This window comes from Platalea leucorodia, assembly GCF_965183815.1.
Source record: "Platalea leucorodia genome assembly, chromosome: 8".
Lineage (NCBI taxonomy): Eukaryota > Metazoa > Chordata > Aves > Pelecaniformes > Threskiornithidae > Platalea > Platalea leucorodia.
The window spans coordinates 27283389-27297647 of NC_138830.1; the positions used below are offsets into that span (position 1 = coordinate 27283389).

Sequence of the window (14259 nt, forward strand, 5' to 3'; positions counted from 1 at the left end):
CCTTGCACAACATCCAGGACCTAGCAGAAATATCTGCACTCTGGGCCAAACCTTGCCCTCAGTGGGGCCAAAGGGAACCCCTCCCCATCATCCAAGGGACCGAGAGTCTAGTCCAGCATTTGTGACCTTAAGCATCTTACTTTTCTTGTGAGTATAAAACTTGTCTTCTGGACCATCCTTAGCTCTCTTGATAATCAGTTTTCCCATTTCCACATCAACCTTGAGATGTATTTTTGAGAAAATTCCCAGGGAGTCAGCTTTCACCTATTGGAAAACAGAGAGATTTTTCATAAGCGATCTTCCACACTTCAGTCATGTGTATTACAAATGCAACACTTGCCTGAATTCATGGACACATATCGTCGTTATGCCAATCTCTCTAGACATCTCTTAAGCATTTGCATGGTGCTAAACAGCATCCAGGAATAGCTGTTATCTCTGTGGCAGCACAGCAAAGTTCCCAGGAACTGAGATACCGACATAAATCTGCATTACTGTCCTTCCACATTATGATCAGCATTGTTAAAGAAGTATGTTTACCTCAAAAGTGACAGGGGGGATAAGGGAGCGCCGGTGTGTTGAATCAGGACCTTCAATCAACAGTGTTTTCACCTGTAAAAGAATTTATGTGTACCAAATTGCATTTGGTGATTCTGCACTACATTGAGAGTAATGAAGTCAGAGCAAACAAATCTTACTGTAGCAGAGGACTGCACTGATGATGAACAAGAAGCATAACTAGAGGCAAAAGATGACAAGAAGATAATATACAATAGCTTTAAAACTCTACCTTTTCTTCAATGGAAGACAATAAAGAAATCAGCTGATTGAGTTTCAATACGATATTGACTGGACTAGCTTCACCGAGCATCTGATAACCGCAACATAGAAACAAAAAGAGAGAGAGAGATGCATAATTACCAAACCCACAGAGCATGGCCTGGAAGCGCAGCAGTCTCGCCCCAGGAACACCTCGCACACACTTGTGCCTCTGCCGCTCGAATCCATAACGGGCAGCACAAGAGCACAGAGTTTGGCTGAACATGCAGAAGTATGGGAGGGTGGAAGGACAAATTTGCAAACCTTGTCCATAGGTTAGAGGCAGCTGGGCATGCAAGGGAGTCAGCTTGCTTCTGGGGGACAGGTTTGCATGACCAGGTCCAGGGCTCAACATACAGAAGTTCTGGACTTTTGGTTTTCTGGGCTACTGGCAGGGAGAGGAAGGTCATGGGACTTAAGTGGGCTGGGGGAAGGTAGGATTTGGCAGTGAAACATCCTGGAGTGAAGTATATGGAAAGAGAAATGTGCAGTCCTAGCCCACAGGCTGAGGGAGGATGGGGAGATGGAAGTCCTCGGGCAGTTCGCTGCACTTTCCTCTGGGGCAGGAAGGGAGAGCAGGCAGAGGGGACTATGGGATAAGTGAAACTGTGGGGATATAACTCACTGTGTGCCCTCTGCACTGCAGCCAGAAAGAGGCTAGAGAGAATAGAAGTGGTAACTGATCACCTGAATCCCACCAGTCATTGCTGTGCAACCAGAACCCTTCCCTCCCCCCGTGCTGGCAGCCACCCGCACTCCTCTCTCTTCTCCTTTTCCCACCTTCCAGATGACTTACTTGTGAGCGCTGATGGATACCAGGGTGCAGCTGCTGCTCAAACACCTTCTGGATGGATTCCAGAGACGGGAGAGTCCTAGAGGCTTCACTGGGAACAGAAACAGGGCCGAGGTGTAAGGCTGTGGTCGGGTCCCTGGGTAGGTTAGCACTTGGTCTCTTTGGACAAAGCCATGCAGCAGAGACTGTGGGCACACGTTCACACTACGCCTGCTCTCGCCATGTGTCATGCTCTTGTCCTCTGCTGCTTACTGCCCTCTGAGTTCCTGGGATGGGTGATGAGAGCATTTCTCAGCTGCCTTAGTGACGCTGCCAACGAAGGCTGCTTAAAGTTAGGCAGCTGACTTTGCCTTGCAATGGCTGAGGCATGGGCATACTGGTTGTTCCTCAGGTTTCGCTTTGGAGGTGGTAACTTCTTAAATCTCCCTAGAAAGATGTCCCAGTTGGGGCCAAACCAGAGAACACTCTGTAAAACCAGCATCAACCCAACTATGCCAACTCATAGATCAAAGCATACTCAAAAATCTCAAAGCCATGCGAAGTTTGGCACCTGTGAATGCCCCAGCGGCAGGAGCAGCTTGGTTTTGCACAGTCCGTGCGCAGCTGCCGAGGCTGACACAGGATGCTGGGGACACTGGGCGAAAAGGAAACTAATTTTCAGATTTTTCAGCTCACATGACAAGAGGGGCCAGGCGCAGTGAGGGGGTGGAAGAGCCAGCCTTTAATCTCTTGAACGGGAACCATTCGCGGGTTACAATGAGATTCCTTCAGCATTTCCCAATTAGATTACACAGGATGCTCATTTGTCAAAACGCTGTTGTATGAATTTGGCACAGAAGCTGTGCTCCGATAATGACAAGACTTATCACGGAAAGAGCAGCCAGGGAGTGCAGGTCAAAAGGAAGGTGATGGTGGGGAGCAGTGCTAGGATGCTCGCATTGTGCCTAGTCAACAGTGGATATTAATGATTTCCCTCACTTTCCTAAGTCTGAATGGACTGGATTTTACTCCCTGTTTGTTGGGGAAAGTGCTCCAAAGTGAAAGTATGCCTGTCTGAAAATTAGGTATTTGTCTAGGTGCTGAACCATGGATAATTAATTGTCTAAATTAAGCACTCATATTTGAAATTTCAGTCTGAAAGACTTGCCATGGGGCACGCAGAAGTACAAGACACTTGTAGGAATCTGGATCTGCTAAACTTAGTCCTCCAACACCACTATTCAGCTTTGGATCACCTAGGGCCAGTGTCACTGCAAATGGCTCTGGCCCCAAACCCGACTCCCATTTATTTCTGCAGCCATAGAGTCAGGTCCCAGGAGGCTGCAGGCAGTTACAGGAGCACTGGGTGAAGTTCACTTTGAAAAGAATGAAAGGATATTTACTGTGACCAAGAGTGCAGGACGTGTAGGCCATCTCTTGAAAACACAGAGCAGCAGCTGCTTGAAGCAGTTCAGAAATGATTTCTCATGGGAAAACTTCCCTCTGATTACTGTACGGTGCAATGTGTAGCATGCATGTGAGGAGTGGGGAAGAGCATCTGCAGGCGTTCAAACTCAACAAAACCACAAAGTGGTTTTAATTGCACTTATAACTCCTTTTGTTTTCTTCTCTTGATAGCATAAAGGGAATATATGTAGTGATCTTCATTGAAGTGTCAGAAGCCTCCGTGTCCATGTACGATTGCTGGTATCACAAGTGCTTGAAAAGCTGCCTTAAAAGCTCTATGTGCAAATTATCTGGTGAGGGAGAATAAACAGGAACAGGCAGAGCAGTGATCGATGACCAAATGATGGCTTCAGATAGTAGTAGGCTGAATAGGCCACTATTAGTGTTCTTCACTTAAAGCTGGTAGGAAACTCTGAACAAAGTCCACTCTCATGGGTAGTCCCCGCTCTTTGCTGCACTGGCATGAAGCTCTCCATGAGTCAGCTTTCCAGCCCCTGGAGGATTCCCCTCACTAAGGAAGCCCTTGTATGCCAATTTCTTTTAGCACTGAATGCTTCACAAAAGTACCCATCAGCCTTACAAATCTGCGTTTTGTTTCATTTTTAGTATATGAGCTGCCAGAGTGGACAGCGTCTCCCAAGAGTGGTTGCCCCGTTGTCCCCCGGTCTCTGATAAGAAGATGTGCCATGGCCGTCCTGACCCCCTTGGCCACAGCTAGCCCTTGAAGGTAGTAGCAGCTTCCATCAGACTTAAAACCAGCCTTCAATGTCTCTAATGCACATTGGGGTCTGGTCCTTGCTGAATTAATCAGGTATCAGCGGTGAGGAGGGTGAGGGATCACAAACTCTGCACTCCTGGTCTGCTGTGCCCCAGCTGTGCTTGAGCTCCTTGGTCAGAAATGGGTCCTGCACCTGTCCATGGATGATACATGAACTGCAAAAGGCACAGACTGTTCACAAAAAGTTGGCCCAACTCTTCTTCCAGCCCCATGGTTCACTATAGGCTCTTTTCTTCTCCTAATCACTGAGCAGCTCCAGTACGCATCCCCTCTACCTTGCTAACGCTGGCGGTCAGTGCTTACACACAGCCCAGTATCAAAACACAGAAGTGAGTCAGCCAAAGGGCATCGGGATACTCATTTTTCACAGTGACGGCAGTGTGTCTGAGAGTGACCCTGAAAGATGGCACAGCTGGGCTCTGGGAGGTTGGAAGAAGCCAGAATACAGCATCGCAAAAATCTCAGATTCACAGCAAGTCAGTGTGGCTCACAAACAGCCGGGGCCAGCTCAGCCACAGCGAGTGTCTGCCTGCACACTCTTAACCCTCGGCAGTGCCAGGAAATTCAAAGGAGCTTCAGCTCCAGTGAAAGAGCTCAAGCTGTGCCAATTAACACTTCTTGTTGTTTGTTTGGTTTTTTTAGCCTATTCTCAAATATTGTGAAAATAATTACATTGAACATTATTAAGGAAAAGAGGACAGAGCCACTGAGAAGCAGCCTAGGAATTACCTGTACATTCAGCTGGAATCCCTGCGCAGCTGAAGAAAGCCGAGGTAAATAAAAACTAAATTTAGGTAATGCCACTGATTAAATTTGAGTTCAGAAGTCCGATAAGGGAAGTCAGCTAAAACCCTAGATTAAGACTGCAGAAAACAATAAGATAACCAAGCATCTGACTATTAGCCAGCTGAAGTTAAGCCAATAGTTTGGTTGGATGGTAGAGATTCATGGGACAATCCGAATAGAGGGTGAGAAGTTCCTCAGAGAGATCTGACTGGGACTGAAAACAGCCTGCAGTTCTGGACCATCACGAAAAAACTGAGAAGGCAGGTCCATCTAACTGAAATAATGCAGGTATGGGGAGAAAATGCTGGGGAAGGGTGGGGAAGAACTGCACAAGGACATACATTTCCATAGCTACGCGCAGCCACCAGAAGGACAGAGGGCAGGCAGCTTGCCCTTTGCTGTGTTTGCAGTGGTGCAGTGCCCCTGTGCTCAGCAGGCTTTCACCAGCTGAAGAACTCAGCCAGCTCTGTTCTAGGATGACGCTTTGCAAAGTCCAGTCACCAAAAAAAACCTACAGAAAATCTGTAAATGTAAAAGGTGTCCTGGCACTTGAGAGGATTCTGTACCTGTTGCATCTTCTTTCTTGCCATCCCATGTACACTTATGAGGAACAGGGTTGTGAAACCCAGACAAGGTGAAGTAGAATAAGAAGTTGGAAATGGAAAAAGCCAGCCATCATCAGAACAGCAGTACTGGAGGTATTTTAGTAACACAAAACTCTCACTTGTGATTTCATTAGATTTTAGTTTCCATTGTTCAGGTTTATTCTTAGCTAGCCACCTGGGTCTCCCCCTCTGTGGGTGTAGAGAAGCAAAACCTTCAAGCAGAGCGCAGAAGAAGGGCAGCTCTTTGCACAAGCCATTCTCAGTCCTGCCAGGGGCTTGTCTGTGGGTGGCTGGCTTCTGGCAGAAGGAGCAGGGCTGCATATTCCTCCCCCTTTGCCTGGTAAAACGTGCACAGTGCCCACCGCTTCAGGGCAGTAATAGGGGTCCCAAGCAGCTGAGCACCTCACTCACTCCCTGCCTTCCTTCCATGGGTTAAAGCCAAGCAAATCAGCAGTATCCACCCCTCATTTTAGCCCTTTCTTCACCCTTAGTGAGCTCTAGGAGAACAAGATCAGGCCAGTAGCGCTAACAGCCTCACTTCTAAATACATTGGAGAGAAGGATATTGCAAGCCACAGATACAAGTGTGGAAGTATGTGCCCTCTGCCACAGAGTGCTCCAAGATCTCTACAGAAGTGTGGACTAATCTCCTCGTGTGCTTACAAGCAGCAAGGGGGGAAATCACATCCTTCCACCAGTGAAAGAGGGAGCTCTGCAAGGTTTTAGTTCCCTATCGGAGTTTTCCTAATTGGGGCCTGGAAGGTCTATAAATAGGACAGGTAAAATTTGTAGAGTCTAAGCTTGTTTCTCTTTTCATTTGAGCTGGACTTCACTGACATCAGTGGAATCACTCCAGGTTCACAGTGCATTAGTGGGAAGGAAAATCAGTGTTTGAAACATAGCTATACACCAATATGTGCTTGTTTCCATAAACAACTTGTGCTTGACAATTCTGTGGGTGTCATTTATGCATTACCAAATTATGCAGTTAATCGGTTAGTGCATTTTTTTGTTTTGCTTCTTTCTAAACAAAGCATAAAAAATAATACTTCACTGACTGAAACCGCCTACAGGGAAACTTCACTGTCAGAGCTATGTCTTTTATATAGATTTCACATCTTTGGACCAGAATCACAGGTCAATGAGATCTAAATATAATGTTTTTGAGGGTAAGCCAATTTCCTATGCCAGAAACGCAGGTTCTGAATGCATGCACATGGAACCTACGTTAGACTACAGTGTTAGAGCATTATACTCTGATCTCTGAAAACCAGCCTCTAGTTACCTGAAGAGTCCTTTGCAAAGAAGTGTAAGTAGCTTCTTCAGTTGAGGAAGATTGCTTGAGCCAGTCTGCACCATCTCAAAGTCACTGATGATGTGAACTCGCAGGTAATCCTGGATGAGTTTAAGATGCTCGTCGGAGACACTGTGAAAGAAACACAGGTCAAAAGCCAGCTCTTCTCTCTGCTCCCAAATACCGGACAGCTTTATTATATTTCTGAAACTTCCACTGCCAGCACAGACAGATGTGGGGCAGTTTGCCTTGGATTTCAGTGTAAATATGCAGTTCTCAGAATTGGAGCATGGATCCCCCACCACACTGCTGACACCTTCTCCTCTTCCTCTTTCACCACCCCAAATCCTCTCCTCCATGACTGCTGAGCCAGAGGAAGCCTTGTGATGCCTGGCTTTGCCAAAGCCATGGTGGGATCATTAGCCTTGGCAGGTAAAGCCAGGTGGCTCTGAGGTCGCTAACAGCCAGCAGCTTGGGGGCTCTGGGGAGATGAAGACTCCCTTTCACCTCACCAAGTCCCACTTTGAAGGTTTTATTCCAAACAATCCAAAACAGTCTTAGCGGGGCTGAGACCACAGAGCTGCACGGGGTTCTCCCCTCCTCCCTCTCTCTGTGGTACCTGGAGTCCAGCATCACAAGGAAGGATGAACCAGGCAGACTGCATGTGCTGTCTTGTGCCCTGACAAATGCAGAACGTCCCAGCTGGCTGCTTAGCAGATGAAATGGTGCAGGCAGCTGAACAAAACTGATTTCTCCCAGTCAGCCAGCTGTTATTGGGCCACTACAACAGGACCTGTGCTGCCATGCACGACCACTGTTTTCTCACAGCGTCCCACTGCCCTGCCAACAGGCATGCCTTCTGATTTTATTTTTATTTTATTTTTAAACTTTGCAGATCTGGTCATTAAATGTCATGTGGCTTCCTCTAAGGCTTCAGTGCGTGTCCAGATTTGACACAGCTAGCACATGAGACAATGTGAGTCACACCTGTAGCTGGAGTAAATCACTAAGTATGAGTACCTGGAAATCCAGACACAAATTTATTCTTTTTGAGGACTGGCTGGTGCTTTCTGATACAATCTGTAGTTTAGGCACACAGCTAATACACCAAATTCTCTCAGGTATTACCATCCTTTATATTATAAAACTATACCTCAGTTGAGAAAGTCTATTGGTGATTTTAATACTTCAGAAAAGTATTTTTTCCTAGATGACAGCTGGACTATAAAGAGTACCCAACGCACTGTAGATCTGATTCTGTTCTTCATTTGGTAGTATAAATGAGGAGTAGTTTCACTGAACCAAATAGGTCCTCAGCTGCCTCAAACAGAGAGGCCCAGAAAGTGCAGAGCTGGGCTGAAGGTTGATTCTTCAGCCCTGTGACTTGCCATCCTTACCTGCTTGTGTCCTGGTACTGCAGTCGCTGGAGTAGTGTCTCAGAAAGGGACAGTTTATTAACATCTGCCACCCTGGAGTTTTCAGGGAGAGAAGATACCTCTTTTGTCTCGCTGCTCGGCAATGCCATGAGGATGTTGCGTGGAGGCAGGATAGGAGGCGTGGGTACCATGTCTGGCAAGGAGGAAGGGAAAGGCACAGTCATCCCAGCATGGCAATTTGACCTCCTCCCCCTCACCCACAGGCAGGGCAGAGCCTGCACCGCAGTGGCAGTCACCACAGAAACCAGCCCTTCTGAAGGGCCTCTGATTTCAGAGCTGGAAAGTTCCAGGCTCGATACTGGCCCAGCCCTGTTCTCAGGGATGTCAGTGGTGTGAGACCAGTGGGCTGAGCTCCCAGGCTTGGACCTCAAATGCAGGCGGCATATGCCTCTGCCTGGCAGTATAACCTCATCCGAGTCAGTTTGACTGTCCCGTCTGCACAGCAGCTATGAAGGTTAATTAGTTACTTTGAATATAACACTTAGAGAACATAGCTGTACCTCATCCATATCATTACCATTATGATGGAGACCTGCTGCTGTGGCAGAATGGATGGAGGGGCATGATAGAAAGAGCAGCAGAAGCTGCTAATGGAAAGAAGTGAACAGCTAAAGCAAACAAACACAGATAGAGAAAATAGACGCCATAATCCAATACAGAGGGACTGAGTATCCCGCCTTGTCTTGTGGGCATCAAGTTGGAAGCACAAAGGGTTTCCCTGCTCTGTCATCCTGCTGCTCAGCATACCTCCCTCTCCTGGGAGAAGAGTGGGTTCATCTCCATTTATCCCAACCATGGTTGCCTTTCTTTTCATACTAATTGCTCCAACACTTTGTTACACCTGTCATATGTAGCTGGTTGAGTTGTGAGGTTTTGTTTGGTTATTTCCTAATGGTAGAATTTTCATTACAAAGAGATACCCAAAACTGATCTATTGCTCCTGGGCAGAAGCTGTGATTCACAGAGTCATCACAGCACTGAGCAATGGCACAGCTGGGTGCTGCATCTGCAGGGTGTCTGGGTGCTCATCTTCCACCTCTGCAATTCTTCGTGTAAGAGGGCCAGACCTCTATAGCCCCTACATGGCTCCAGCATGATGACACCGAAGTGCCTTAACAAAACTAAATTCTGTATGGGAACAGCCTAGCTCCAGTGCTAATATCTCTTCATCTAAAGGCTCTTAGTCTTGGCTAGAACTTCACTCCCTGCTGCTCGCCTCTCTGTGTATTATTTTTGCTGTAGTTCCCTCCCCCGCCCTGAGAGCTAGAGACTCAGTGCAGCTGGCCAAAAAACAGGAACATCTTTCCTGAGCAGCTTTGCAAAATTTTGTTCTGTTTCTTCATGAGAAATGCACACCAAAATCTTCCAGCTCCTATTAGAGATACATTGGATTGCATAAATGTATGCAGGCACATCAATCTGCTTTAGTGCACATGCCTGTCCGTCTGTCTGTCACAGGACTGTGTCCTTCAGACAAGTTTTATTGTAGTGCTCATCATTTCTAGACAGACGTCAGAAAGGACAGGAAGGATGGCTCTGTGGGCACGACCTTCCCCTGGGATTCAGGAGAACAATGACGGATCCAAGGGATGATCCAGAAAAAATCCAAGGAATGATCCAAGACCACTGAGTGTCAGGAACCCACAGTGACATTTCATATAAAACAGCTGGGATGATGCCAATCACACCTCTTTATCATACATCTGCCTCTATGCATAGAGTTAGACTGTCTTCCCCTGTGGGATCTGTGCCCTCTGGCTATGACTGTTAGAAATGTCCTCTAGGTCAGAGCAGATAAGGGGGGCTGAGTTTCAGATGACCCAAGACCCACAGCAGCTGCAGGTGCGTGGCACTGCAGAGAGATGTGCTCCAAATCTCTAGGGGAGCATCTCTGCTGCTGAGACAGTGCCCCTACAGAGGCAGCACAGGGAGAGGGGTGCAGAGACATGCAAGATGGCTGGACATGAACCAGCTTGAGTCCAGATGAAGGACAACAGATTAGTCAGACCTGCACCTGATACGATATACTTCTGCAGAGAGTCTCAATGTATTCCCTCAGGTGAGCTAAACTGATGCTCCAGATGCAGTACCGCCCCAGAGCCATGAGGACTCACTGCCTCAGGGTCTTGCCAGCTCAGGTCTCTCTACGCCCCGCTCCATTTTATTGCATGACATGCTCTAATCCCCCTTCCTGCACTGCATATCTCCAGTCCAGAGTCAGTGTAAAGGGTCTGCGTCACCAAGTCACATCACGGGTTTCTTACCAGCATCCTCCTCTGGTTCATCTGCAGCCTCCTCCTCTTCCCGCGGCACTGGATATTTGAGGTGCCATACCAGACCCATGTTCTCCTTCTTGTAAAATTCTATTAGTTCCTCCAAGTTGTCAAAATACTTCACAGGAACACCCTCTGATGCCTGAAACAAAACACAGAGGCTGTCATGGTCTGGGATTTCCTACCACAGAAACACTGCTCCTCACAGAAGGAAAAACAAAGTCACAGAGAGAGAAAAACCCACTACTGCTGTCCAGAGAAAGCTAGCCCAGCTCTCACTGCCCATCTGACCACAGGCTCTGTGCAGAACGACTCCTGCAGTACAAACAGAAACAGATACGCACACACGTTCCAGCCAGTGTCAGCAAAAATGGCAACCTCAAAGATTCACTGAAGCCAAGTGGAAGAGCTCTCTTGTTTGATTCAGTGTGCTTGGCTTCAAAGGAAAGGAAGACTTTAAAAACAAAGAATTCTCCTGGATTAATTTTTGCATTCTCTCTTTTACTGAGCACAAAACCCCTGGACTATGTCCTATTTTGTGGTATCCAGGAAGAATTTTTCTGTGAAATTGCAAGATAAACATGTCTAAATCTAGATGTTAGCATCCCTTCCAGGATTCAAAGGCTCAGAGCTAGGTTCAAATGAAGCAAGCTAGCAAGGTACTGCCACGCAAAAAAATGCTCAGATGAAGATTTAGAAAGCCGAGGCTCGGGACGCAGCTAGGACTGTGAATGCATCAGGCATGACACTGAGCTTGCCAGCTGAATTTTAACTGTGACTAAACCTGTTTCTAGCACAGCCCTGGCCACTAATCTCAGGAAATGGATACTTGCAGAGGGCAAACACAGGGATAAGGTTTTAGAGGTCTTCAGAGGCAAAGCTTCAGAGCAATTATATCTACACATCGGTGTGAACGGTAAATCTGCTGGATTCACCAGGCAGGAACAGCTGCCACCCCTGCAGCTCTGCCCCGATGCTTCAGCCAAGGGCCCTACCAAGGACAGAGGAGTGATTTGTCGTGGCTCAGCACAGACCTCCTGACCAAAAGAGAGAGCTCTGTGTCACCTCCAGAACCGCGCTCAAGTACCATCCAAACCCAAGGCAACAGCAACATGAAACAGAAGCTCTGATCGCTCTTCATGAGGGGTGCTCTTCCTGGCAGGGTGCTCTCTTTCTGAACGAGAGGTTTTCCCAGAGAAACCAACCCAAGAAGGCCCTGTCCACACATGCAGCAAAACATCGAGGAGCAGGGGCAGAGCGGTGCAGAGTAGATGTTTTCCAGTCCCACAAGGCTGTTGTTCTTGACTTAAAAGAGCAACACTGGGAACTGTTCACATCTGGGGATACAGCAGCAGTGGGCAATCAAAAGGAAGACCCAATCACCCTAACGGCAGGCTTGACTTGCATTATTTTACATGCATAAAGCTAGATTTTGCACAGGAAATATGGTTAGTTAATAACTAATTAAAGCTTTGCCTCCAATTTAAAATAACTTGTTAGGCAGCCACACTTGAGACATTCTGCCTCTGACTAACAGGCAGGACGTTTAAATTTCTTTTTTGGATTGCAATTATTGGCTGTAAAAATTAACACACACAACGTTTTAATACAAGTTTGAACGAGCTTATTTACCTGTCATTTGTGTTTGCCCAGTTTCTTATTATCTGTGAACTTTTTTGTTTTAAAGGCAAATGTAGCAAAACCAAGAGTTTAAACAGGAGAAATGCTAGCATAAACCACAGTGAGCAGAACACAGACAACTGTCTTCAGTGAGTTCTAGCAGCAACAAGATTTCTTTTTAATTTTCCTGAAGAATAAAATCTCAGGCCAGAAATTAGGACAGTGCTTTCAATACTGAACCACATCTGAAGCCTTCAGTGCCCCCAGGCCTGCCATCAAAAATACCTTTCATTTTTAACTACACCTGCATGTCTTTAAGGGCACAGCAAGACACATTTTCATAACAAATATGCATGATGTTTCTGAGAGCTCTGCCTGTACAGCCTCCTTTTCTGTCTCCCAGGTGTTCCTGCATTTGCTAAGATTTATTATTCTTGTACACTGGAAAATGTCGCATTCAGCATGAAAGCGGTGCTTGGGCAAACACTGGATTATATTTCTGTAAGGCCAGAGGTGTTGAAACAAATCGCTGGTTAAAACTTCACAGGACCGTAACAGCATAGGCCAGATCCTGCTACGCTAGAGCAGCACAAACTCAGCATAATCAGAATGACTTCTGATTTACACTGGTTAATGCAAATAGTGTCTTGGCCCTCCCAGACTCTTCTGCTTCTTGATGCCAACTGTGAAGGCTGGGAATCAGGGAAAACCATCAAGGAAAAAAAGCACTTAGCTCTAATCCATCATATGAAAGGATTCTGAAGTTACGGTGCTGCACTGGGACAGACCTGCAATAGTTCAGCTAGCTGTTTCCATATTTCTCTGTTCACCTTCCCTGCAGTACCTTCCTCTGCTCTGAAATCCCCATTTTTGTGGTTATTTATGCAGCTGTGCCCAGCGGTGCCCCTGGCAGCCCAGAGCACACTGTTAGCAGCACTGACTGCGGGACGGCAGCACGCTCAGCCCTCGCGCCCAGCCCACTGCCCTGCTCAGGATGGGGCAGTGTTACCCACACTTCACCCTCTGGATTTAACCTGCATGGGCTGCCTTCTGCCCACCACCTACAGCACCTGTAGATGGGCTGGAGCTCACGAGAGAGAAGGCTTGTGATGGATTGCTTTGCCCTAAGCTACCCCAAAGGGTGCCTTGAAAAAGGTGTCAGCCGCATCAGAGCACACACTCAGACCCTAAAACACATCGAGGGTAAACAGGAGGGTCAGGGTTTGCCGCCTGCGTCTTTGCGACAGGAAAGGTTTACCATCAGTGCTCTCTCCCACCTCCTGAATTACTGCAGCCTACCCCGCTCCTCCTCTTTCCAAACTCGTCTTCACACTCCTACTTCACTTTCCAAAGACCTCGTTGTCTGCCCGCTTCCCCACATCTCCCCTGACTGATGACGGTCCTCACAGCCCTCCATCCTGCCCCCGCACAGCATCCCTCCCATCCCCAGTGCCCAAACACTGTCTTCTCGGCCTTGTTTTGCCTCTTGGCTCCTGCTCTCCCAGGGCGCCTGGAAGAAGACAGATTGCCCTGCACAGCTCTTTTCAGGCCAAATGGAGCCTTGATGTAAGTGGGAGGAAAGGCTGAATTAGCACTTTTTGCTGCCAAGGATAGTTCAGTCTCTGAAACCGTGCTGGTCTCTGTGGTAACCAGAAGAAGAAGCATTTTGTAACAGGCCTCCTTCCTCTAACTCATTGCACCGCATTTCATGAGTGGACCGAAGCCTGTGGTCCAGCTCAAATTCCCCGGAGTGGCCATAAGCCAATGGGATGCACGTGCAGAGAGGCCCCACCATTACACACCTCCTCTATCTTGGTAGCTCAGCTGGCTGGCCAGGCAGCCAGCCCGCCACCTCCAGCCACCCTTCTTGATGAACCGCACCATCTCCTCTCTCAAGGATAACTGGGATTTGTGGCCATGTGGAGGAGCTGGGCTTTGCAGGCATCTGAATCCAGCCGCTCATTCCCAAAGAGAGGCAGTCTCCATCCCAGTGGTGCCAGCACTCTGACAGCCCACCCTCCCCAAGCCCATTCAGGATAAAAAGGACCAACTCCCCACAGCACACAGAAAATAAAGGACAACACTTTCATATTTCAAGACAGAAATCAGCAGGGAAATGAACATGTGTCCTGAGCAGCTGCACAGAGACAGTGAGAGCTGCAATAAGGAAACGGGGAACTGGCGGGGCTGGGAGCTCCGACCAGCCGTGGCCAAGCGCAGAGGAAGGATGGGGGAGCCTCAAACCTGCTCAGCGCCCGCTCATGGCGGGGGAGCTCGAGGGCCCTCCCCCACGCCACGAAAGCCACAGCACCGGCACCGCTTTGCTACACATCAGCTTTGCCATCACGAGAGCCTGAAAGCAAAGATCACTGGATTATTCTCACTCATTTTCTTTTGTATTATAATTGTT

General features: G+C 47.8%; 1 protein-coding gene across 2 annotated transcripts in view; it reads right to left on the reverse strand.

The window, feature by feature from the left end:
- INPP5D (inositol polyphosphate-5-phosphatase D) overlaps positions 1-14259 on the reverse strand; it is a 55505-nt gene that overhangs the window by 17626 nt on the left and 23620 nt on the right. For both annotated transcript variants that reach the window (XM_082320828.1, XM_082320827.1), the window contains exons 3-9: positions 10221-10371; positions 7918-8089; positions 6512-6652; positions 1616-1703; positions 791-871; positions 541-612; positions 141-264 (exon numbers count right to left, since the gene is read on the reverse strand). In XM_082320828.1, the coding sequence (XP_082176954.1) occupies positions 141-264; positions 541-612; positions 791-871; positions 1616-1703; positions 6512-6652; positions 7918-8089; positions 10221-10371 (829 nt within the window). The remainder of the gene's footprint in view (positions 1-140; positions 265-540; positions 613-790; positions 872-1615; positions 1704-6511; positions 6653-7917; positions 8090-10220; positions 10372-14259) is intronic.